At 36.6% G+C, this 26,046-nt stretch overlaps 1 protein-coding gene across 2 annotated transcripts in view; it reads right to left on the bottom strand.

Annotated features, from left to right (window-relative positions):
* KCNH5 (potassium voltage-gated channel subfamily H member 5) overlaps positions 1–26,046 on the bottom strand; it is a 281,080-nt gene that overhangs the window by 57,440 nt on the left and 197,594 nt on the right. For both annotated transcript variants that reach the window (XM_033109621.1, XM_033109620.1), the window contains exon 10: positions 15,909–16,105. In XM_033109621.1, the coding sequence (XP_032965512.1) occupies positions 15,909–16,105 (197 nt within the window). The remainder of the gene's footprint in view (positions 1–15,908; positions 16,106–26,046) is intronic.

The raw sequence follows: 26,046 nt of genomic DNA, 5'->3' as shown, positions 1-26,046 counted from the left end.
TCTCTAATTCATGAGTTGCTCTTTTTAAATGACAGTTCTCTCTTCCTGTGTATCTTTTAATTAATAACCCTGTGGAATTTTTTTTCATTAAAAATGAATTTTACCTTTACTATGAAATGTCAAACATGTAAAATGAGTGATTTTTTTTTCTTACAGGGAACATTATAAAAAGGAAAGATATTTGTTCACCTTTTCTTTGACAAATTTGACTAGTGGAATGAGCTTGTCGAAGCAATATTTCTTTCTTCCTATTCCAGTGGCCTCTCTTTATTACATTCTTTCACAAGCAGATGAATGCATGCAAACAGCATTTTCAAAAAAATTAACTCCTTCAAAGATGCCATGTGTTAAGGGCAGGGGAAATGAAAATTTTATTAAAGCAAAATGTAGTTGTCTTTTACTTCGAAAAGTGCAATTTAAATTTAGCTTGAGGTTCTAAACAAAAGAGTGTACTGAGCTTGTTTTATAAAACTACTAAGTTAATACTAAGCACAGATTGGAAAAGCTCTTTTCCATTTTTCCAATGCTTCCTCCGAGTGTCTCACATTAAGAGGAACACATTTACCTAATAACTCTGTTTCCATAGACACAGGGGCATGGATAAGAGGATAGTAGTCTAAGAGATAGCAGAGTGCTCAGATAGCCAACCTTAATGGATATAATTTAGGATGCACGTAGAACCTATAGTTAAAGTGCAAGTTTTAGGTCAAGTTAAATTGGCTAAAGCTAATCTTAGCACACACAGCAAAACTGAGCGTGCAAGTTTGTTGGTTAACCTTGATTAGTTAGAGAAGTGGCAATCCATGAGCTAAAAGTGCCAAGAACTGAACTTGACGTCACAACCTTTGACTGTTCTCTTAATGGGTATAACTAGGCAAATCATTCTATCAAATGTTAGGGCCCATAGATGAGATTTTACCCCAAAAGGTTATGCGGAATGTGTGGAGTTTGGAAAGAGGTGGAGGTAGATATTGCTTTTTGTTAACAGAAGAAAGTAGGCATTTCCTTGGGAAAACTCAACATTATTCTGGATAAGTGTAGAAGTGTTTATTTCCACAGTTCTCAGCACATTCCATCATTGCATACTGAATTCCTGCCACTACATATTACATTTGGCTTATAAGGGGGTGAGGGTACTAACTGCAAAAGAGGTCAGTCCTAGGTGTCCTGTGAACATTTCCCTTTATTATCACCAGTGACTAACTCCAGTGATACTGAGACTACAGCCTGACTTTCTCTTCCCATTAGAATTTGGGGGGAGGGTCTTGAGCACCAATCCTGCACTGCCACTTACGAAACCCATCTTTGTCACCTAACCTTCATGAAAACCTCACATGGGGTAGTCCTATGCACTTAATACTCACAACAACTCCATGAGGTGGGTACTAGACCCCAAACCCCATGAGGACAGGGAACAAACCTGTTTTATTCACTCCTAGGTATTCTGTATTTTAAAAAGTACCTGGCATGTAAGAAGGCACTCCCGTATTTATTGACTACTAGTAATCTCATTTTACAGATGTAGAAACTGAGGCATAGTGAGTAAATTCATGTATCCAAGATCATACAGAGCTGGATTTCTAGCCCTTACGAAGACAGATCTTGGAACCTTCCCTAGGAAAGAGTATAGGTGTTCTTTGACTGTGGGTATAAACAGGATCGCTTTATAGTTCTGAATTAGGTGGATGCTAGGGTCCACTTCTCCTGCCTAGAGTTGGTAAGAGAGAAGGAGCCATGCATTTGGGACACATTTCCTTTTTTCCCCCCTTCAACAAAACTACAACTAAAGATTCATGTAAATGGAATGCTTAATGTTGAAAAAGAAAAAAATACAGGTGTCTCCTGGAAAATCCCAAATATTATCATTTTCCCTTTCTGTTTTGGGGCAAGTGTTAACCAATTAAATTGTATTTGTTCATAGTAATCCAATGGCAAGTCTAAATTTTTTATCTTTAATTTCCCAAAGAATTTTCTAATTTCTTAAAAATGTAATCTTTGCAAATTCTTATTAAAAATCCATTCAAAATGCTCACAATGATTTTCAGAATTAAAAAAAAATGAATAAATCAGATACCTCTTTTTCCTCTTTCCTGCTCCTTTCCTCAGTACTTATTCCCCCGTGGGTATTAGGATCTGCTACCAGAAAGGGAACAAGCACACATTACTTTCAGTTAATGAACTCTGCAACATCACTACTCAGCATTCAATCAACAGAAGAAGTCTCTGGAGTGCTGAAATGCAAAGAGCAGTTGGATATATGGGAAAACAAACATGTCTCTATCTATCTTTAAGAGCTTAATAGTCAGGGTATGGGGACAGGGCATCTATTCAATACATATAACCCTGCAAACAACATACAATAAATATCACTTCTGATGGATGGTACCAGAAAGAGTGTGGAGAAAGGAGAGATCACGTGGAGCTGGAGCAAATGGGGAGGCGAGTGGAAAAGGTGGGGCCAGGCTGATCCTTGAGGAGGAGCTGAAGTCATGGGAGAAGGAGACTGGTTTCTTTTATATAACAGCGATTCAAGTGACACATATCTTTTCCCTTGTAACATATTCTTTTCTGACTTCTCTTCCACTCTCTAAATCTTGAATGTGATCTCAATAGTTTTTAGAACAAAAGTCTTTTTATAACTCAGTAAATGAATACCTTTGCCCTTGTTTCCATTTAAAAAATCACTTTTGTTGCTGTATGAATGGTTCTACTTTGTCTTTATTACTGGTCACTTTCATTAGTTTATTTCTTTGATTGTATTTTTGGTGAGCTATTAAATGCATTTCTGATCTTTAACCAAACTTAATCAGCTGCATTTTTGACAAACCAGAAAACACCTGAGTATTGAATACTTCCACTGTACAGAACCTAGAACAGAGTAGCAGTTTTCTAAATTGGCCAGGTTTTCGTCAAGAGGATTTGAACAAAATGAGAAAATACTTGGATAATTTGAAGTTCTATGGTATCCATTCTGAATTTTTTTCTGAGATATGGATTTTAGAGCATAGAAAATACAGAAGTGCCTGTGCATCCAGAAAGAGACTGATATGTTTATTTTACAAAGTTTGATCAAAAACTGGAAATTCATGTCTCTTATTCTGTTTGGTAGAGTGAAACTGGTTTACTCTCCAAGCATCAGATACATTTTCATATAATTATATTTGTTGCAAGTCTTTTCTGCTGACAGACTTATCCCGATTGATTTTTAAAGTTCTCTCTCTCTCTCTCTCTCTCTCTCTCTCTCTCTCTCTCTCTCTCTCTCTCTCTCCCCCCCCCCTCCATTGTTTGAGCTTCATTAATGTGGCCAAGCTCCATAGAATTGCTGCTTCACAATTAAAAACACCCCTCTAAATGAATGTGCTAAGGAGAATGGCATAGGAACCCAACAGAGATTTTTCAGCTTGGCAAAGCTACCAGATCTAAATCTACTTTCATATTTTTCTCAGGAGAGCAAATACCCATATTAGGACCTTCCTTGCAAGCATTTTGTAGAAGTCAGCAGCAGTTGTGTTAGAATAAAGGGATGAAACCCTGTCAGGCACTTTCTTTGCCCCCTCCCTCCCTCCCCCTCCCAACAACCTACAGAGAAAGTCCTCCTGGCTGTGATTTCAGTAACCAGCCACCTGGTGACTGACTGCCAAGAGTGAAAATGTTACTATTAACAAGCAGGCAGTCAGCCTCATCTTATGGAGTCATAAATTCAGCAGGCTGGATCCGATCTCTCGTGCTCACTGCACTGGCACGACAGACCCTTCCCCATGTAATAACACACTCTACAATGGCTAAATAGGTCATTCTACATCCTGGTTTCTGAATTTCCAAGCATTAGGAAACACTATTTTCTCACTCAAGAGGGGGTATGTATCCTTCTGTCATGGGAAACTAACTTTCAAAGGACCTGTGTGACATATTATCATTTAATATGCTGGAATTATGATGCAGTCCACAACCAAATCTAAAGCAGTTGCTAAGGCACCTGTTAAAAGGGGGAAGCAAATTCCTGGACAGGGTCCAGTGCCCCGAATTACATCTGTGTGCTGCCGTTAAGGGAAATTGGCTGCTTCTTACGTGCAGAATTAGCAGTTAAGAGTTTTTACTCTGCAATTTCCATTCTGATTGTTAGTTTCCTAAAGGACAGCACCTCTGCTGAACTTTTACAGATGACATCAGTCTCTAGAGGATAAAACTGTGGACACAGAACAAACTCCAGTGAAATCAAATGCCAACTTCTAAACATGTTCGGTGAATCAGGTGTAACCTGATTCAGAAAGAAGAGGCAGAAAATGAATGACTTTCTCTGGGAGAAATTACTGTAATCTCGCTGGGTCATCTGAGTGTCTCTGGCTATTTAGTAGAATGACTTGATTTGATTCCTTTGGGGAAAGATCACTTGACTGGAATGTCCAAATCTATGAAATGCACCTCCTAGCTAGGGGAGGGTGGGGGGAAGGGGGAACATTCCAGGAAGGCAGATGCAATTTTGGTCATAATAGTCAATTATTAAGAATTCAATCTACCCACAGAACAGTCTCTATTTTCTTACTTGCAAAATGTACATAATGCTTTAAAATGCCTTCTATTCTATGTAAATTGATATGTTTACTAAAACATTTATTTCACTGTTTTGGCAATGCTCTGAATTCACAGTAATACTGAATGTAGTGTAAATGTCTTTTTTAAAATTTTTATTAAATGTATTGGGATGACATTAGTTAGTGAAATTACATAGATTTCAAGTGTATATTTCTATAACAAATCATCTATATATTGCATCGTGTATTCATCACCCAGGGTCAGTGTGAACATCTTGAAACCCTTCCTTTCAATAACCAAATGCTTCTCAAAATATGTCCCAATTGTAAAGCGCTAAAAAGCTACTCCTCAGAAGCAGCATGGAAGCCTTCTAACATGTCTGTTGAGCTATAGATGTTCTCAGGTACCTCAGAGGACAAAAAAGCTGAGTCAGTGGATTCAGTTCAAAAGTGAAGGGAAAAATTCCCTACGACGACAAACCAGATGATCAAATTTAGATGTCTTGGGTGTTTGGGGAGGGAGGAACCCTCACAAAAGAATTCTGCCTAAAATATATAGTAAAATACAGGTCCATACACAAATCATATATATATGCATATATATATATATATATATATATATATATATATATATATATATATATGTAATTTTTTTAAACCACAGATAATATCCACTGACTTCTTTTTCCAGAAGAGAGAAGTAAAAAGAGACCTAAGAAGTTAGTATGTTAAAAAGTTACATGCACTCCAAATTCAAATCAATACCAAAAGGCATTAGGGAACAAAATAATATATACATTTCAGTCTTAATAGAAATCCTTGTTTTTTAAATCAAAGGGAGCATTTCCTTTAAATGAAGCTGGTGTGATACAGCACTATGCTTTCGGTGGCCCTTTGTCGAATAGTAATTGTTGAGAAGGAAGAAGTGGTAGACGCAGTGGACATCAACAGTCTGGCATCCAGCTATGATGCCCCTACAATGACACAATTGTAAGGCAGGATTCAGCCCTAAAATAAACACAACTCTAAAGCATTTCACTTGAAAGTGGATTGTTGGATACTTTGAAGATTCCCAGGAAAAATACCTTATAAAACGTCTACCTGCTTATGTTAGATAAATACTCTTCTGTTTACTAAAAGCTTATTCATTTCCTTCTTGTTTACTACAAAAATACTTATTTTCTTGCAATCAGAATAAACTCTAGTTTTGAAAAGAGGAGCCCTCAAACAATAGGCAGTATAATTTACTGTCCAGTATGTTGCTAAATTATTCAATCCACTCCCCACTCTGAAACGGGAAATGCTGTCCTTAAATAACTGCTTTGGAGGCATTATTGAAGAGTGAGAAATCTCTGAACCTATGTCCTTGTAACTAAATGTGGAAAAGTTGCTATTCTGTCTGGAAGCAGACCAACAGAGAGATTTAAATAGAAGCAGCTTAAGGGTGCAAAAGACTGCATAATTAGGTGTCTGCTTCATCTAAATGCACACGGCGAACTCCTGGAATTGCTGAAAGTCAGCCTCTTTCTACCACCATCAGTGGAAAGAGAGCCAGCTCAGAGTCGGGAAACCGAGGTCGGAACCTCTGAGCAGCTATCAGCTAGCTGTGTGGCCTTGAGTAAGTCACCTCATCTCTCTTAGTTCACTCCCTACAGGGTTGATTTGAAGCTCAAATGAGAGAATGCCTGTGTTATGTAAACTGCCAGGCAGTAAGCTAAATCAGTTTGGAAGTAGCTGAGTTTGGAGGTTTGACGCATCTACAAACCATAACTTGTAAGCAGAGCTATTGCCTTCAGGGCCAGTAGTTCACAGTGAATTTGCTATCCTGGGGAACAATTGAGGTAATGAGAGTTGTAACTACTCTCTGCTCAGATTCAAGTGTGGTGTGCAGATTCTTCCAAGGAAACTGCAAGAAAAAAAGTTTGCTCTTCAAAAATCCTTTAGAATGAGATTAAGGTACTATTTTGGTAATCACAGCCCCTGGCATCCGGTGATCTTAATTCACTCAACGGTGATGTCAAAATTGCTGTACTATTCAGAAAGCACTTGATAAGCTGCTGCCTTGTGGCACAGTCTGCAGGTTAGAAACTGCAGCTGGAAGTTCACTCTAATTGTGATTTAACACTAATAAGTATTGGTCATTTTCATAATCCTATTTCATAAGGCTCTTTGCCAAAGTTGTCAAGGGTATCATTTGTTTTTCTGGAGGGCAGTGATTATTCTAGTCAGTGATGATAAAAACTGTGCTGGGCAGTATGTCTGATTCATGTTTCATTCACTCAATGATGTATTCATGCAATTATATAGCAAGCACTATTCTGGTTATTGGCAATAAAGGGATTACAGAAACTACTTACTTTACAGAGCTTACTGTTTAGCTGAACAAACAAAAATGTAAATAGTACCACAATCAGTGTTATGAGAGAAGTAAGCATAGATATTATGAAATACTTCAGAGTTTTATGGAGACCATGATATCTTTTGTTCCAAGTGTGAAGTGTCTTAGTGATGTCTTTTTAATGGGATAAAAAGAATTATGGATTTGTGGAATGAGTGCGCTCCCATATTTGGTTTAACTGATACACTAGTGTGGGCAGGAGGGGGAGGAAAAGAAAGTAGTGAAGCTGGAGCTCCTATTATCACACTCCTAGACCATTTCTTCCAAGATGCCAGGATTGACTGCTCAAATACATTCAGTCTGCAATACATGTACACCAAACAGGTACTCTAGGCCTGTTTGATAGCCAATTCTAGAATGTTTTCTATCCACAAAAGGTAATTGCTATAGAGGTGGGAAAAAAAGACATTCTCTGCCGCTGGTGTCACCATGATAAGAACGCTTACTGAGTTTGGAGCCTGTTTTAATGCAAGAGTGGGCCTAAGACACTATGTCTTACTACTGAAACATTAAAATACAGAATTGGTGCTGTGCTTATCCAGAAAATTGCCAGCTGGCTTCAACTGCTTTCTACTTAAAAACAGTACCATCTGTGGGAAAGGATTCTGGCTTTATGGGGTGAGAAGGATTCTACAAGTACCTCTATGGTCTGCTTTTCCAATTTACAATTTGTGTTCATCATTCTTGGGGAAAATTCTTTTAAGTTTAAACAGGAATCTTTTCTTAAATCATTGTAGGAGTGCAAGAACGCTTTGCTTGTATTGATAATCACGAGTTGCCCAGAAGTTACAAAAATTAATACTGAATGCTAAGACTGCTACACATCCCCAATAATGCAGACGCATTTCAGCTGTTTAGATTTTAGAATATTTCTCAGAGTTATTCTTCACATTTTATTTAAAAACAAACAAATAAATGGAGTTGTTATGGGCTGAATGTTTTTGTCCTTCCCCCTCCCCAAATCTGTATGTTGAAGTCCTAAATCCCAGTGTGGCTGTATTTGGAGATGGGGCCTCTAAAGAACCAATTAAGGTTAAATGAGGTCATCAGGGTGGGGGCACTCATCCAATAGGATTAGTGTCCTTATAAGAAGAGACCCATGCACATGCACAGAGGAAAGGCCAGGGGAGCGACAGTGGGAAGGCAACCATCGGCAACCCAAAGAGAGCGTTCTCAGCAGACATCCACCCTGCCGGCACCTTGATCTTAGACTTCCACCCTCCAGACTGTGAGAAAATAAATTTCAGTTTAATCACCCAGCCTGTGCTATTTTTTTATGGCAGTCCTAGGAGATTAATACAAGGGTTAAATGAATATTGTTGAAGGGTCCCAGATTAGCCTGTGTTTGAACTAAGGAGCATAGAGATGTGCAGTAAAAAGAAGTATAAACCAGAAGCAGTATGGGTCTCTGAGCCAACAATGGAAGCATTTCTTTGAGATGACAACTAAAGGACAAGTGTCAGTTTGGCATCACTTTTGATCAATGTCCAATGGGCTCCACTCCATGACAATAGTCATGTACTAGAAACATTTTCTCTGGTGTACTAGAAATATTTTCTCTGGAGCCATTTGGCTTAGAAATTTTGATTACACCAGCAACAAATTCAACAGAACCATAGAATGAAAAGATGCAACAATTCTGTGGCCATGACCACTCTTAATCAGGAACCACAAGATGGGTTTATACTAATACAATGGATCTAGTCTTTAAAAGGGAAGTCCAGTTTATTACACAATTTTAGCACATACTACCATTGGTCATTCTTAGTAATTTTTATAATTCAAATTTCAGTTATCAAGCTTTTTATTTGAGCTTTTGGAATTGGCCATATCGTAATCTTAGTTCTCATTCCTAACAAAGAATTGTTCTTAATACCAGTTCATTCCATGCCTGTTTCCTGTTGTCACCCAGGTCTCAGATTTTCTTAATGCTATATGCAAATATCTGTTATTCTTTTCTTTCTTTCTTCCCTTTTTTTTTATCAACTAACATTTTTAGTACTCAAAATTGCCACATTTGGTGGTAAATTTGTCAATATTTTTTTCATAACTTTTAATGTAACAGTGCTAACCTCTTAAAAATAACAAAATAAAAAGATGGAAAAAATAGTTTTGTTTAATATGAGAAATTTTGTTTTTATATATGAGTATGCTATACTAAGTGGTGAAGCAGTATAGATTTTAAAAGTATTGGAAAATAGCAGAGTGTATCAGAACACAGTACTCTCAGTAAGGCAAAATCTTACCATATTCAGTAACACTCCTTGACAATACTGCACTGTAAGTTACATGCTTTTACTAAAACAAGATCCTTGACAATGCAAGTGACATAACTGCTGTGGCCACACCACATACATTGGCTCATGCTGAGACTGAGAGTCCTGTTCAGGATTCTGAACACGACGTATAGCTTAGTGTTTTGGGTCCACTGTTAGTTTTATTCTAAATCATGGTGTGAAAAACACTAGACTCAATCTATGAATCACATGTAAACTTATGCCACACACATTCCTTCTTCCATATTAAAAATGATCACAATCAAGCATTGCATTTTACTCATCAAATTCTACACAAGGCTCCTCTATAGGTTAAACAGTAGCAATATAACCAGCATGTGATTCAAAAGACTTGGATTCCAATTCCAGCTCTGCCACTAATTAGCTAAATGAACTTAAGCAAATCATGTTATTCTCTGGGTCTCAGTTTTCTCATCTTTAAAGAAAATAAGCTGGACTAGACAATCTACAAGACCTTTCCTTGCTCTAAAATATTTCTCTGTTTGAAATAAAATTCTAACTCCTGTGTCATCATTACCTCTTGGAATATCTCCCTGTCTTCTCCCCTGGGATGAATTAGATTTATCTCCACTATGCCCCCTCTGTGCCCTGAGGGTAGTCCTCTCATAGCACATATCTGATTCTATTATGCTTTAATCATCTGACTCTCACTGGACCACAGGCTGCTGGAGAGCAGGGGCTTGGCCTCTTACCTCCATTACGCCATAGCTAACGCAGTATGGGCATGATGGATATATGTTGAATATACAGAGGATGCCAAAAAATATATATACACATTTTAAGAATGAAAAAAAAAAACTGTATTAAAATTGTAATAGTCAATATATACCGATAACAAAAGATGAATACAAGTCATGTGTATACATTTTTCAGGTAGCCCCAGTATACTGAGCCAGATAATACTTTCTGTGCCACACTTTATCGAAATGTCTCATCAGAAGAAGTACAGAAAATAACAAATAAAACTCCTCATTCACACTATTTAAGCAGTCAATCTGGAGGAAAATATGTTCTTGCTATTTTTAAAGTAAAGGAAATATTTAGAAATAATTAAAATTCCCAGCCATACGTAATGTTGTTATAAGTGCTAATGTAGCATTTATTGTAGCTTTCAAGGAAATGGGATTCTCTGGATAGCCTCTTGGACAAATATACCCATCAAGTTTAAAATACTTCATTCTTTTATTCTCATAAAACATAATGTCTGTAGGTTTTTGCAGACATTATGGAAAAAAGGGTTACAGTTAAATTACCAAGATGTCTGCAGATTTGAGGACCTCAGTGAATATATTTCCTATCAACTTTTATAAATGGTACATTGGTCGTTCTTAAGACCACCCCCAGGTTGGATGATTCGCTAGGAGGCTCACAGGATGTTAGTATATGGTCACAGCTTTGACCTATGGTACTACAGCATGAAGATACAAAGCAAACTTAGAAAGGGAAAGGCTACATGGGCAAAGTCCAGGGGAAGTTAAAAGTACAAGTCTCCAAAGGTCCTTTCCCTAGTTCCTCCAGCCCCAAGTTGTGACAACACTTGTAAAATGCTGCCACCAGGGATGGTCACTAGGGATTTGGTGCCTCACATTTTTATTGGCAGTTGGTCACATAGGTATCCTGTGCCTGGCACATACCAAAATTCCAGACTTCTGGAAGGAAAGTAAATGTTTAGCATAAACCACACTGTTTGAATAAATAGTGTAGCCACAGTGAGCCACACTTATCCATTAGTGTGGTGGGAACCCTCTTGAAATTCAAGTTCCCAGAGGCCAGCCAAGGACCCACTTGATAAGCAGGTCTTTCAAAATACAGCAGTCAGGCTTGCTGTGTTGACTCTTTACACAAATGGTAAACATTATTGTATAATAACTAAGCAGAATGACCAGAAATTAACAATTACACTTAAAGTCTGATTAGAATCCTGTCAAATTTAGATTATCACCTGTGCTGGTGTGCTTCTTGCCTTCACCGACCCATACCTGAGAACTGGTCCTTGAGTTAATAGACACCATTTTGTCATTTTAGGAAATGGTGTCTTAAATTGGCTAAGTAAGTACATACACAAACAAAGTCAGCAAGAGAGTCAACCTTCCTCTCTTGCTCTCCCAAGCCTTTTTTGAATATGTTTAAACTGATCTGAAACTATGAAACTGTACTTATTATTGAAAAAGAAAAAAAAAAAACAACCAGGTCTTTTCATCAACTTAGTTCAGTTTCTGATTCTCATACAAAGAATCTTAGTCTCCAGCAGTCATACAAGGAATCTTAAGAAAGCTTGTGAAATAGGCCTCATTTCAGAAGAGTTATTTTAAATGAACAAAATAAAATACATACTACTGCAAAGGAAACACATTATGTTGAAATCTAGTTATCAAAATATTAAAAAATTAATTCCCAAGATAGTTATCTATGTGCATTGTTGCTAATGTAATAACATCATCTAGCAGCAGGTCTAATAACTACCGTAATTACTAAGTAGTGATGAGTGTAAATAATGTTCCACGATATCCTCAATAAATACAATGTGGTAGGAAAATACCTATTGATTTCTTTTGTTACTAATAATACCATAGTTTGTAACCAACCTTCATAATGGAAGGAAAAGCTAAATTTCACTTAGAAATTAGAAGAAAAAAAGATGTAATAATTTTTTTCATCCAAATTTACAGCTGTCAGGTAAAAAGTTCAGGGTTCTAGTATCATGAGATCAGGGGTTCATTAAATCATTTCATTCAGTTTACAAACTGTTGGATCAAGAGCAAGCAGACCTGTTTTGTTTGACCATCTTTTTAAAAATCAAGCAAATGAGTTATGAAACCAATGTGATTTCACATAAAAATTCATACTTCTGGATTCTTGGCGGGGAAAATATGCAGACCAAGCAATACCGGGCTGATATTCCAGGAAGATAATGTGCAACAGACCGAGTAACAGCTGCCCCTTTTACACCTGTAATCTCTACAGTCTTCACTGCTACATCAGCCTTATCTCGCTCCTGTGTGCTATCTACCTTGCTCCTGTAGCCACCTCTTTTTATTGTTTTGTGTGGTTTTTGGTTTTTGTGCAGCCACCTCTTACTGATGGTATTTTCCACTTCATTATAACCCTTTGGCTGGGTGAAAGTAGTAGAGATTTGTTTTCTAATAAAGGCGTAGAGAATTTTATTTGCATTGTCATCCCCATCTAACTTCCAGTCCTCTATTTTCGGCAGTTTACACACTAAGGCCAATGGGAAAGTGCCTGTTTTTGTAAATAATGTTTTACTGAAGCACAGCTATGCACATTTATTTACATACTATCTTTGGCTGTTGCTTAGGGACTGAATGATCCCCCCACCCCCCAAAAAATAAATCCATATGTTGAAGCCCTAACCCACAGTGCGATGATATTTGAAGAAAGGGTTTTGAGGAGGTACATAGGTTTAGATGAGATCATGAGGGTGGAGTCCTCATGATGAGATTAGTGCCCTCATAAGAAGAGACACCAGAGAGATTGCTTTCTTTCCCTCCCTTGCTCTCTCCCTTTCTCTTCTTGCCACAAGAACACAGGAAGAAGGCAGACATCTGCAAGCCACAAAGAGAAGAGCCCTTATTGGAGAACCGAATCAGCCAGCATTTTGATCTTGGACTTCTCAGCCTCCAGAACTGTGAGAAATAAATTCCTGTTACTTAAGCCACCCAGTCAGTCTGGGGTGTTTTGTAAAGGCACCTTGAGCTAAGACAGCCGCTTTCATACTACAGAGGCAAAGCTGAGCAGTTGAGACAGAGACTGTATGATTCTCAAATCCTAAAATATCTACTTTCTGGGTCTTGACAGAAGAGTTTCCCAACCCCTGCTCTAGTTGTTGCATGAAATTACCAGTTATAGTTCTATTTTATACAGAGGGGCTTAAGGATGGTTAGTGGGAGTTATATTTGCATAACAAAAATCTTATTTTTCCTTGGAAGCAAGCAGCTAAAGCACTAGACACACCTCTCCACTTAGCCACCCTATCTGCTCATGTGGCCAGAGCTGGAATCTATTATGTTTGAAAATCTAGGTTCCAAATGGCTATGATGACTGTGAGATATCAGTAGCATACTAAGTTACATGATTCACAACAAATGTTCATTGCAAGATTGCTTATAGTAATAGCAATAAGAACAAAATTTTTTTAAATTAATAGCTCATTTGGGAATGAAGTTAAAGTGATTGATTAAATGAGAAACTCTGTAAATTGTTGAGTGTGCCTGTGGGATAGTGTTGCAGGGGGAAAAATGTCAGCTACTTTGACAAGCCAAAGCAACAGGTACAGTCTAAAGAATATGAGTTTTAGAATCAGACAGAGATGGATTCAAATCCAGGTTCTGGCCTATAATTTATTTGGCAACTAGCTTTCCCATTCTCAGAACTTCAGCCTCCTCATCAATGAAACAGAAATTATACTACCTTGTCTGGGGGTTGTTGACAGTTAATAAGATTAGTTATTATATGTAAAATATGTTGAAGTGTATAGCTATAAAATAGGCTCTCAAAGTGGTAGCTATTCTCATGAATCATTGGAGGATATGTTCTCAGTTTCCCTTTTTTATGAGTATATTTTTCTGAAAATAAAGTGACACTGACTGAGAATACACCCGTCCCCACATTTTTTCAAGTTATTGAGACCATCTGTCAATTGCAGAAAGGCTGAAATTATTTTTTTTTAAACTGACACAGGTTATAATAGGGAACAGGTTATAAAGGGAAGGATCCATCTGCTATAACTCAGGCACCAGGCCTGCAGAAGCAGATGCACCATTTCCAGATCCCCTTAAAAAATCTACACGTTTCCTGTCTCTAGCTTCTCTTCCTATCAGAAATAACCATACTGGTATGTGCACTCAGCTCTTATAACCAGGGTGTGTGTGTGTGTGTGTGTGTGTGTGTGTGTGTGTGTGTGTGTGTGTGTGATGTATGTGGGTATGTGTGTATGTGTGATGTGTACATGCTCAGATGTATGAAAGAGAAAGAGTCAACAGAGCTTAGTGCTGAACTCATTTTGAAAACCTGAAATTTATTTTCTACTGGTGACTTAATTATCGCTCCTTGAGACCTTGAGTTACAAATATATCAGTTGGTGATTTGACATAATCCTTCTGGGCCTGAGTTTCCTTGTGTGGCTTGAAGGGAAAATAACTGCTCTTTTTTCCACAGCAATATTATAAACATCAGAAGAGAGTCTGTGTAAACAACATGCGTTGAGGAAGACAGTGACAAATAAGATCTGTCCTGAGGACTGAAACAACAACCGATAGGGGTTTCAGCAATCTTGCGGTATGCGGAGAGATTACAAGACTGGCAAAATTGAGATTGGAGAAGACTTAAGAATAAGAGTTTCAAATATCTACAGCCTGCCTTGTAGGAGAAGACTTTTTCTTTGGAGAAGGTAGGGCATAAACCAAATGAGACATATACTTAATACTAAAAGGGACTCAGATTCCTAAAGAATAAGCGAGAAAGTTCCATATTTTGTTTACATTTGGCACCCCTCTTCCACATTAGTAACAAACTTAACTTTCAATTATTTTTACAAATACATATTTCACATAATATTCACACTTGACTATAAGCTCCTTGACTTAAAGGAAAAAAACAACTGTATTTAGTCTTTGTGCTCTCAATAGCTCTTTCCGTTTTGTCTTGCAGGTTGTGGATACTCAATACCTATTTGTTAACAAAGAACATAAACTGAAAATGCTATTCAAAAATAGAACAAATACATATTATGACACAGCTAGTACGAATATGACTCCTGCAGTCTTATCCTCTTCTAGAACCCTGGGTAGGAAATTACACTGATTTGCTTATGTTCATTTTTCTGTTGCTACAGTAGAGATGTTAATCTATCTCTTGGCGTGGTTTATTTCCTCCATGTTAACTACAAGGAATGCTTGTTATTTCAAAATACTTCACCACAGTAGACAGGCAATCATTTCACATGAAATTCCTTCAGTGCAGTTATCCAAATGTGCATTTAATTCTTGGCAATAAAAGAGCCCTAGCCAATGTCCAGTGACCTATAAATCAGAGGTAGAAGACTTCTTCATGCAAATTAAATTTGTGTCACATCATCAATAAAAAGCAAATGGCAATGAAGATTATATTTGCAGCATCAGTGCAAAGTAAAGGACTCCTATACCTATTTGTATACTATGTTGGTATGGCTAATTATTTTTTGAGATAGTGTGCTTGAGAAAAATTAATGGGGAATAAGCTTTACGAATTGATTATTAAATGCAAAGAAGGGTTTAAAGTGAGTCAGGAATATAAAATAGGCAACCAGTTTGATTAAACTTACCAGCATTAAAAAAAGAATCCACATACTAGAGAAAGAGACACTAATATTACTTGTATGACAGACAGTATTATAATCCTCAAGAAATAGCTAATTATATGATAGGACAGGTTGTTTCTCCTCAAGTCTGTTTTTCATTTTTCATCTTGAATTGTAATGATTCAAGTATCTATTCAGGCACACAGAGGCTTTTCCGCCTTTAAATGGTAAACACAATATAAAGAAAGGAAAAGATAATTATGTCACTTTACATTGCTAGGAATATCCTCCTGTAAAATGAAATAACTTTTCCACTCCCCGCCAATGGAGCATGACATATTAACCCTCTGGATACTATTAAGGAGAAGTGGATCCAAACAACATACCCGTTTCCTTAGATTGCAAGTAAGGGTGAGATTCCTGGAGAATGAGTTTGCAAAAGCTGTATAAAAATCCAGGACTTTGAGCAAGGCCTCTCGCTTGATGATGTGGAGGTCACAGTATGTCAGTGCCCGGACATTGGCACATGCGTGAGCAAGGGTAGTTTCCTTCCAGAAGATGTCTCCAAACACATCACCTTTCCCTGGAAAACAGTAGAACATATGTATTCAAGTTATCTACACTAGTTCCTATCCTAATCATTATTTTTATTCAATTTCACATATGGTATTGATCTTTTAGTATAATTTAGAGCCTGCGTGTATAACTCCATCGGTGTACAAATACCAATGCACTACACTTTCATAGAATATGTAAAGTAACATCACCCTGAAGTCAGTTCTTGATGGAAATCTGGAGCGGTATAAATAAGTGAAATCAGACGGAGAAGCCAAAAACCTCATTTTAACAAACAGTTTCATTATCTTCTGCCACCTTAGCTTTTCCCATTCTGACTAGAAGGAGCAAAGGTGACTTAGTGTCACCCTTTCTTATGCTCATTCTGGTAGAGATGACAGTAAAAGGCAATATACGAAGATCTACCATTACAGCCTTTATAAATCTGGAAACGATTCAGCATGTATTAAACATACATTATTCAGCAACTAAGCCTTGCGCTCCAGGCAGGCGGAAACTCACCATGACTTATTCTTCCAGGATGCCTTTGCCTCCCCACCAAGCCAAACCTTATGCAAGTCCTCTGGGCCCCGCCCAAGGGCTCCCCTTCCACAATTACAGAGCCTAAGAAGCTGAGGTAGGTAAAACATGGAGACCCAGATTTGTTTGTTATGCCATAAACAGTTCCATAACGAGTGCTATACTGTAATCAAATATGGATGTCTTTTTAAAACTCTAAAAATCACACAGAAATCTACTATTCACTTCATAGTACATTCCAACTGGTCACCTCAATTCAACAGTTCCCCATCCCAAATCAAGAGTACTTTAAAAAGGGGGAGATGACAAAGAGTCAGAGATTAAGTGCCCGAAGGTTTCCTGTTGAGGCAGCTCCATAAGACCCCCTGGGTTCTGAAGTGTCCTCAACTTCATTCTTTTGTCCTTCTGTGACAAAGGGAAAGTTTTAAAGTGGAAAAGAGGATATGTCAGGTGGGAAAATCTCCCCATAGGCATCTGCGAAAGACTTATTCTCCCTGCACTCTCACCACAGAGATGAGCAAATATCTACTCGCACCATGAAGATTAAAGTCAGAACTGACAGGGAAATAAGAGGGAAGAACCATCTCATAACACTTCAGGCCAGCGAGTCCGCCAGAAAAAAGAAAAGATAACGTGTAACCAGAGAAGTGTGTGTGTGTGTGTGTGTGTGTGTGTGTGTGAGAGAGAGAGAGAGAGAGAGAGAGAGAGAGAGAGAGGAAGGTCGAGTGAGAGTGATTACAAGATTATAGATTCTTTGCCCACACAAGCAGTTTGGAAATCCTTAGAGAACCACAAGACACTCTTTCTTGGGATAGAAAAAGAAAACATGCATATTATTGAGGAGGTGATTAAAACCACCATGTAATCAAATGATCAGCATAAAATAAACAATGGATATTTAATTAATCTTGAACAATCTCATTTGTTTCTGGACCCTCAAAAATTATTTTTGGTAAGTAACACTGACAAATGACTCAACTAACTGACAGTCATATATTTGTCCAAGGAAAAATAATTAGAGACCCAGGACCCAAATAAGGTGTCTAAGGTTGTAGAGCATCATAATAACCTAAGGGAGACCTTAGCTATGGAAATTTAAAAGATGAACCCTACCTCTACTTAGAAATTTCAAAAATCTGTAAGGGCATTCTCTTTAAAGTAGTAATTCCAACTATAGGTATTTACTCTGATTACATTATCAGAAGTACCAAATTTACTCATAAAAATGTTCACGGAAATAATATTTATAATATTCAAAAAAGACAAACATAAATAAATAAATAAATTATGGAATATTATGCAGCTACTAAATATCATAAATTAAAATAAAGCAACATATTTCATATGTAAAATAATAAAAGTAGGATGTTAAATTGTACATATAGTAGGATCTCATTTTATGCACCTTATCCCCCTGCCAGAAACACACACATGTACACACAAAGCTAATGCATTAAAATAGTAGGTTCTCTCTGCATTATGGGATAATGGGTGGATTTTATTTTGTTTTATAATTTACTTATATTATTTTTCAAACAAAAGAGATGAACAAATGTTATATTATCAGAATCCCTGGAGCTATGAAAATAACAGGGCTTTTAAAGGGCTATTTTGTTCTATCTCTCGTTTCTTTTCCTCTATTATCATTGTTATTCTTTTAATACTGTTTTTCCTTGAAAAGACAGAAAAAGAATTACGCGGTCTGACAATATAGTTCGCGAACTTCCCACCATGTGCTTACATTGACAGTACTGTACAAACAACTCGGTAAGATTTCATAACCCAGGTATATCAGTGGCTCACAGCTGTGTTCATGTCGATGTGTGGCGTTATCGTGCTGAGTGGTGTTCATTACTGTTGTTGCATGTTTTTGTGTGCCATCATGAGAATGTCTGAGCTTGAATTAGAGCAACAAACATTAAATTTCCTGTTAAACTTGGCAAGAGTGGAAGTGAAATCAGAGACATGTTAGTCCAAGTTAATGGGGACAATGCCATGAAGAAAACAGCAGGGTACACATGGATTAAATGCGTTTCTGAGGGGAAAGAATGCCTCACCGATGAAGAGAGGTCAGGGAGGCTAGTAATGAGCAGAACTAATGAAAACATTGCAAAAGTTCATCAAATTGTGCATCAAAATCATCGGCGGACTGTGAGAAGCACTGCAGACCAAGTAAACATCAATACAAAAACAGTTCAGAAAATCTGAGCTGAAAATCTTGGCATGAGAGAGGTGTGTGCAAAAATGGTCAGGAAGGAGCTCATCGATGAACAAAAGCAAAGGAGAGTCGAAGTTTGCCAAGACCTTTTGGAGAGGTAAGATGATGTTTTGGGCCATGTTATCACTGGTGATGAAACATGAGTGTACCAATATGACCCTGAAACAAAGCATCAAAGTGCCCAATAGAAATCAGCCAATTCTCCACGACCAAAAAAGTTCCGTCAGTCCAAATCTCGAGTCAAAATGTTGCTAATAACCTTTTTGACATTAGAGGGATTATTCATTATAAATCTGTACCAACTGGACAAACAGTTAACCAAGTTTACTATTTGGAACTGCTGAAAAAGCTGCATGAAAAAGTTAGACGACCTACATTTTTCGCCAACAATTCATGGCTCTTGCAGCACAACAATGCACCAGCTCATACAGCACTGAGTGTGAGGGAGTTTTTAGCCAGTAAACAAATAACTGTATTGGAACACCCTCCCTACTTGCCTAATCTGGCCCCCAATGACTTCTTTCTTTACCCAAAGATAAACGAAATATTGAAAGGAAGACATTTTGATGACACTCAAGACATCAAGGGTAATACAACGACAGCTCTGATGGGCATTCCAGAAAAAGAGTTCCAAAATTGCTTTGAAGGGTGGACTAGGTGCTGGCATCAGTGCACAGCTTCCCAAGGGGAGTACTTTGAAGGAGACTGTGATATTCAGCAATGAGATATGTAGCACTTTTTCTAGGAGACTTTGTGAACTTAACTGTCAGACCACGTGCATTTCTTTCTGTTTAATTTCTGTGATCCTTTCTCAAATTACCACTCATAATACAACCTCTGATCCATTTATAACTGCTCATTAATTTTCAGCTATTTGATTTTCATGTATAGTAACTACAATAATAATCAATGCTTTTGACTTAGTAATTTTACTTCTGGGAATTGGGCAAAAGATTTAGAACTAACAGCTGTAATATTCACTGTAGTGTTATTAATAACAATCCTAGGTGATTATAATTAAATAAATATAAAGTCCAACAACAATGGAAATTTATCTATCATCAATTCATACAGAATTAAAACTAGTTTTTAAAATAACATGTAAAACATGCTTAACTTATAATGTTAAATTAAAAATAAAAATACAAAGAAGAACATGATTATGGTTGCAGCTATAATAAAGTACATAAAAATGAAAGTGAAACTCCAACACAAAAAGAACTGTCAATTAAAAGTCTACTTTTTCTTATTTTCTTAAGGAAAAATAACTTTAAAAAAATAGCAAACTATTTTCACAGACGTCTTTCCTTACACGTTTTAATAAAACTGAAGTAATAAAATATGTAAATAGATCTACGGAATAGAAAATAAATATTCATTGATGGATAAGTACATCATCAATAGGTAAAATATACTCAATACATAAATGAATTTCCCCTTGCCAATGTAGACCATTTTTAATTTTGAAGGCATTCAAATGTCTGTTACATATTTTAATTTACCTAACTGATGAAATAAAAATTCTTACCACATTTCTATCAAAAATTTTAAATTTAAATTATTTATCGTTTTATCATGGAGATAAAATATGATATCGTTAATATCATGGAGAAGTAAAAAGCCTATGATGTGGAAAGAACAGAATTAAGCTAGCATATAAACTCATGTGGGAAGGAATTTTCTCAGTTTTGGCCACTTCTATTAACCTCAATGCCTAGAACAATTCAAGAGTTCAACAAACATTTACTGAAAAACAAACAAACAAACAAAAAAAATATACATGATGAAAGGAAAGAAGGGGAGGAAAAAAACACAGAAGAACAAATTGGGAAATACTAGATTAGAGTTAGAGTTGAGGGTCTGCCACTAACAGTGTGGTTTAGATCAGGTTATTGAGCTATCTGAATCATTACCTGTTCTTTTGACCATAAAGGGAACAGGATAAACAAAAACTAACGTTTAAGGTTTCTCTACATCTATAATTCTATAATAAGTCAACTAAAAATCATCAAATTTTATTTTCAAGATAATATTTTGTCAGGGTTTATCAAAAAAGAAAAAGAAAAAAGATCTAGGGCCTCTTAACTCCAAATCCCATTACAAGGTTATTAAATAACAAGAGTTAACTGACTCAGCCAAAGTAAAACTTATCTCCTGCTCTCCCCCATAAAGAAGTTGAAAGGAGCACAGCAAAAGTAACAAGTGTGAATAATTCTGCTCCCAACATCAGAACTCACATTACATAGAATTTCCATTAGGACACACAGTCTATCAATTGGACATTAATCTAATCAGCCGTTTCAAAATGTGTTTACTTTATCCAGTTTTCTATATCACCTAATAGTCACTTAATTCACAACAAACTTTTATGGGCCTTCTGGGAAGATGGCTGTCTTATAAATAGTTAATTAATTTACTAGCCACAGTAGAGCTAGCTAATGTCCTTCTGCGAGGAATATTATGTATATTTACACTGAGTGATCTGCAGAAATCACAAATTGTGGAGATATGGGATTATGCATGGAATATCCAATAGAGAAGTATCCTTTTCTTCACCACAAATATTTTGCACAATTGCAGGGCTGGGAACTCCTGTTCATCTTCATGACAAAGACTATTTGATGCTAGTTTTTAGGTCATCTCCCACTGGATGCAAGTAGTCTTCGCTATAAACATTTTAGAGCTTGAGAAAACTAACCTTCCCCCAAAGCCCTAAAATTAGTAGAAAAGCTCACACTCCACATGAAAGTTGTTGTTAAGTCTATTTATATTTTCTCAGTTCTATGCATCAAGCCTTATGAAGTATTTAACTTCTAAACCATAGGAAACAGGATTGTAAAATAGAAGTAAATGTTAAAGAATCAGAGTAAGAAACTGGAAAATTTAAAGACAAATCAGAGACAGCGTTACAACATAATTAAAGGAGTAATACAGACCACAGCATGCTTGGGGATTATGGTCCCCTGAGGTGCTGGTTTTACAGCCAGAGTGTTTTTTAAAATGTGAAACACATTATTTGGTGAGTTAATGACATGGATAAAATAAATGCATAAAAATCATCTCATTTATTCATCAGTGACTACAGCTATCTAATACAGCCAATGAAACCACAAAAATAAAGCATCTGAAGTTTACTTAGGAGTTTCCCATGAGTGTATGTGGGGGTATAGTGATGGTTCTATTTGATGATTCTTCTATAGAATGGATTTAATCCATTTTATTTATTAAGTAGCCCTTCACTATAATTGATTATTGCAGTAGGCTCATGAACTTTATTATGAATATATGCACAAATATTTATTGATAAATGAAAAACACTGTAAGTTTTTAAATTATATGGTTTTAAGTGCTTTGCTATTTATAAACAGCAAGTGTCATAAAGTAATATTTTCAAGGAAAAGAACAGAAAGAACAAGACATTGAGTATTAAAATTAAGAAGTTATATAGATGTACTAGAATAGAACCTTTTAAAACATTTAGAACTGATGCCAGCCAATCTTCAGTGATCAATGCCCAAAGTAATTCTTTTGAAACGTTATATTGAATACAAACTTGAAGACACTTTTAAAGAAGCAAATAATTCTTATCTACTAAAAAAAAGAAAAAAACTAATTTAGCTTATAGACTTTTATTTACACACAAAGAATGAGCCAAGTAGCTCTTATTAAGTATATGTAAAAAAAAAAAAAAATAGAGAGAATCCATATATCAGTAAAGGATGATGGTAGCCATCTTTAAGAAGGTAGAAGATGTGGTAACAAACATGGCACTATTAATGTTAGGAACAAATTGGTTATATATAAAAACCTAAATATGCGCCCAAATCAAGAAATTTATAGCATATTATTTAGAAAATCCAAGAAAAGAAGCTAAATTAAAAAGCAGTTATATCTTGAAACTCTTGTTTTCTTTTCCTGAGAAAACATTTAGAGTTGAAGCCTATAACAATGGTCTATAACAATAAGCCTATAACAATAGTTATAATATTATAACTAAATCTTATAACTTTCACATCTGTCATATATGGAAGAAATGATAGCTGTCCTATTTACCCCATTCAGTTAATGCATCCAGCATCCTAACACTAACCTTAAAGCTTCAACATGTGCTTTATGTTGTGGGGGGTAAGACATGCAAGAAATAAAAATCTTGCTCTTAAATGGTCTTTAATTTTCTAAGATAGACACGCAAAAAAAATTACAAAATAGGAAAAAAACAAGTGTTACAGGACAGGATAGGATAAACCTACGTGCGTGCGTGTACACACACACACACACACACACACACAAACTCAAATTGTTTTGGATTTGAGGGGATTTAGAAAAGACTTCACAAAGCAGGTAGTGTTTGAGTTTAATCATAGCTGAGCCTCAAGGGGAAGGGCAGTATTTGTGGCTGAGAAAATAGTATGAGCACGATTTGCCCATGGAATGATGAGCAACGTTAGCCACCCACTATACTGGAAACCTATGGGATATAAAGCCAAGTCTAGAGGGAGAAAAAAAAAAAGGGACCCAAGAGGGAGAACTCTGAATGCCATGCAACAGAGTCTGCTTAATCCTGTTTTAAAGAGGGAGTTTTTCGAGTAAAGAAAGTCATGACCTGTCCAGTGCTTTCAGCACAGAACTAATGACAGTGTGAAAAGTAAAAAAAGAAGCACTGTTGAAAGGCTATTTACATCACTCTGAAACAATAATATGGCGTTTCACAGATTACAAATATATAATTTCCCCTTGTCTCACAACCATCTCATCAGGAGTTAAGGTGGTGACAACAAAAGTAAAGAGAAGAGAAAGATACAACAGATATGATGGTAGAAACCAAAAGCTCTATGATTTGCATTGATTTAAGAAGAGTAGAAAGAGAGATACTCTAGGAAAGAAATGTGAATCAAGAATTTCAAATCATGCAAAACTTATGTTCAAGTGTAAAAGGCACAAACTATATGACAGACATAAAAGAGCTCAGGGTGTATTGTTCCCATGGATCTTTCCTAAGGAATATATTAGTGAAAATGCTTCAGACAACCAAAATACCTAGAGCGACATTGACATAAAGACTGGTTGTAGCACTAACTATATAGTTATTGTACAACTAAGTCTAAATGAAGGTTAAAAAAATTGAACTATAGTGTGTAATGGCTATATGCTCTGATAATGTAGATATAGTATAACTATTAAAATAATGGTGGATGGAAGGAGAATAGCACAATATGCAAAAACCTTTTTATGCATTTTTAGTAATCATATTGGTAGTGCTGATGGTATTAGTATTATGATTCTGAGGTTGTCATATTTATAATGTGGCATAGAGCAACTGAGCAATTATGCAATATTATAATTCTACCAACATCGTCAATATGGAAGAAAGTATATGAAAATGTAATAGTAAAACTGAATAAAGTCCTGTGGTACTGATTTTTAGGTAAATATATTTGTATGAACTAATAAGAAATTTTATTTGCATACACACACACACACACACACACACACACACACAGACATAGAGACATACATATATTTTTTCCCCTTTGTCTATTAAAAGGACCAAGAAACAATTACCAACCCAGTAGCAATGAGCCTCTCCAGGGCCAAGATCTAGGACCAAGATTGTGATCTTGAAATATTATTTTTCATAAAAATAAACTAAAGCTTCTTGGAGAAATGGCTAATGGCTGATTTCAGATATGGGGAAGACTATGTACAAGATGAAGATCTGTTCATTCTACAAAGCAAGGAAGTTATCAAAGACTACTTAACAAAAAGACACAGGAGCCAACTTGAAGGGGCTCCTATTGGCCAAAGACATGACAATTTGCACTTCAATAATGGTAAAAATTGCAATGCACTGATATTTATTGTTTGTTTAAATCTACTAGCACATAGGATTTTTTTTTTTAAGAAACCATCTACACACTGACAGAGGAAAAGAAACAAATATTTGTCTTAAAAACTGGTAAATAACAAGAAAGCATGAAGCATTTATGCAGCCATTCCTATATGAACTGCATACTGGGTAACTAAATGGTAGTTGAAAAGAAGCACTTCTCTATAAAAGTATTCCAACAAACAAACAGAAATATAAAATTAGGATATCTTCATGTTGCAATTCCCAGTGAATAATGAATCTAGGCATTGGTTGTTAACATAAGAGATTCAACTAGATAGTATATGCATTCTGATGAAAGAACACACACCCACCTACAGTCTTGCCGAAAGGATTGAATCTGGGTCTGATCAAGTCTCTGGATTCAGCTGCTAATTTACAGGAAATACAGAAGATGGAGGAACATGTTAAACTGCAGTGAGTACGCAATCGGCCGAATCCGAACTGTGGGAACTCTGCAGGACAAATGGCCCAGGTTCTTCAGAAAATAATTATAAAAGAAAGAAAGGGATTGGGGGGGAGGGGAGAGGTGGGGCTGGGAAAGGATGTGTAAATTTAAATAAAAAATAGGCAAATTAAACTTAGCGTTTAGGATGGGGCACATGGCATGATTTCTGGGGAAGGGGGCACAGTATAAGTTCTATTTCTTGACCTGTCAAAATGTTACAAGGTCTTTGCCTTATGAAATGCCATTAGGTTGTAATTTTGTATTGTGATATTTTCTGAATCTGTTATTAGCAAATAAAATACCTCAGGTAAGTTTGATATGCACTTACTCCCCAATAACACCTTCCCTCCCACACGCGGGTGTGCATACACACACACACACACACACACACACACACACACACACAGGAAGACTGAATTCTCAGTGGCATCACTGAGCAGGTAAATCAACACCCACAACTGACTAGCTCTGGTCTTCTGTGAGCAAACAAAACCTACTATTTAAACTTATAATTAGTTTTCAGTTCCTTGAAGACAAAGGTATCCTTAAGGCTTTTTGAGATCAGCTGCAATAATCGATTTGATTAAGGGAGTGCAGGGTAGGGAAGGACGGTGGGAACAAGACATTGATGTGTAGGTAAGTATAAGAAATCTGGTATAATGCAAATGAGGATTTCTGCAAGAGGATGTTAGGACCTCAGGAAAACAAGAGAGCAATGGGAAAAGCAGGCCAAGCAACCCCACCTTGTCTGCAGAACACCAGCACTTAAGAGAAGGGTGGGGGATTCAGCATAAGAACTGAGACAAGTCATGAGGCTAGTACAGACTCAAGGGTTGGAAAAAGTAGACTCCACCTCTTTGTGGAAATAACTGCAAA

This window comes from Rhinolophus ferrumequinum, chromosome 6, assembly GCF_004115265.2.
Source record: "Rhinolophus ferrumequinum isolate MPI-CBG mRhiFer1 chromosome 6, mRhiFer1_v1.p, whole genome shotgun sequence".
In the NCBI taxonomy this organism is placed as follows: domain Eukaryota; kingdom Metazoa; phylum Chordata; class Mammalia; order Chiroptera; family Rhinolophidae; genus Rhinolophus; species Rhinolophus ferrumequinum.
This window is presented reverse-complemented; position numbering and strand designations above follow the sequence as displayed.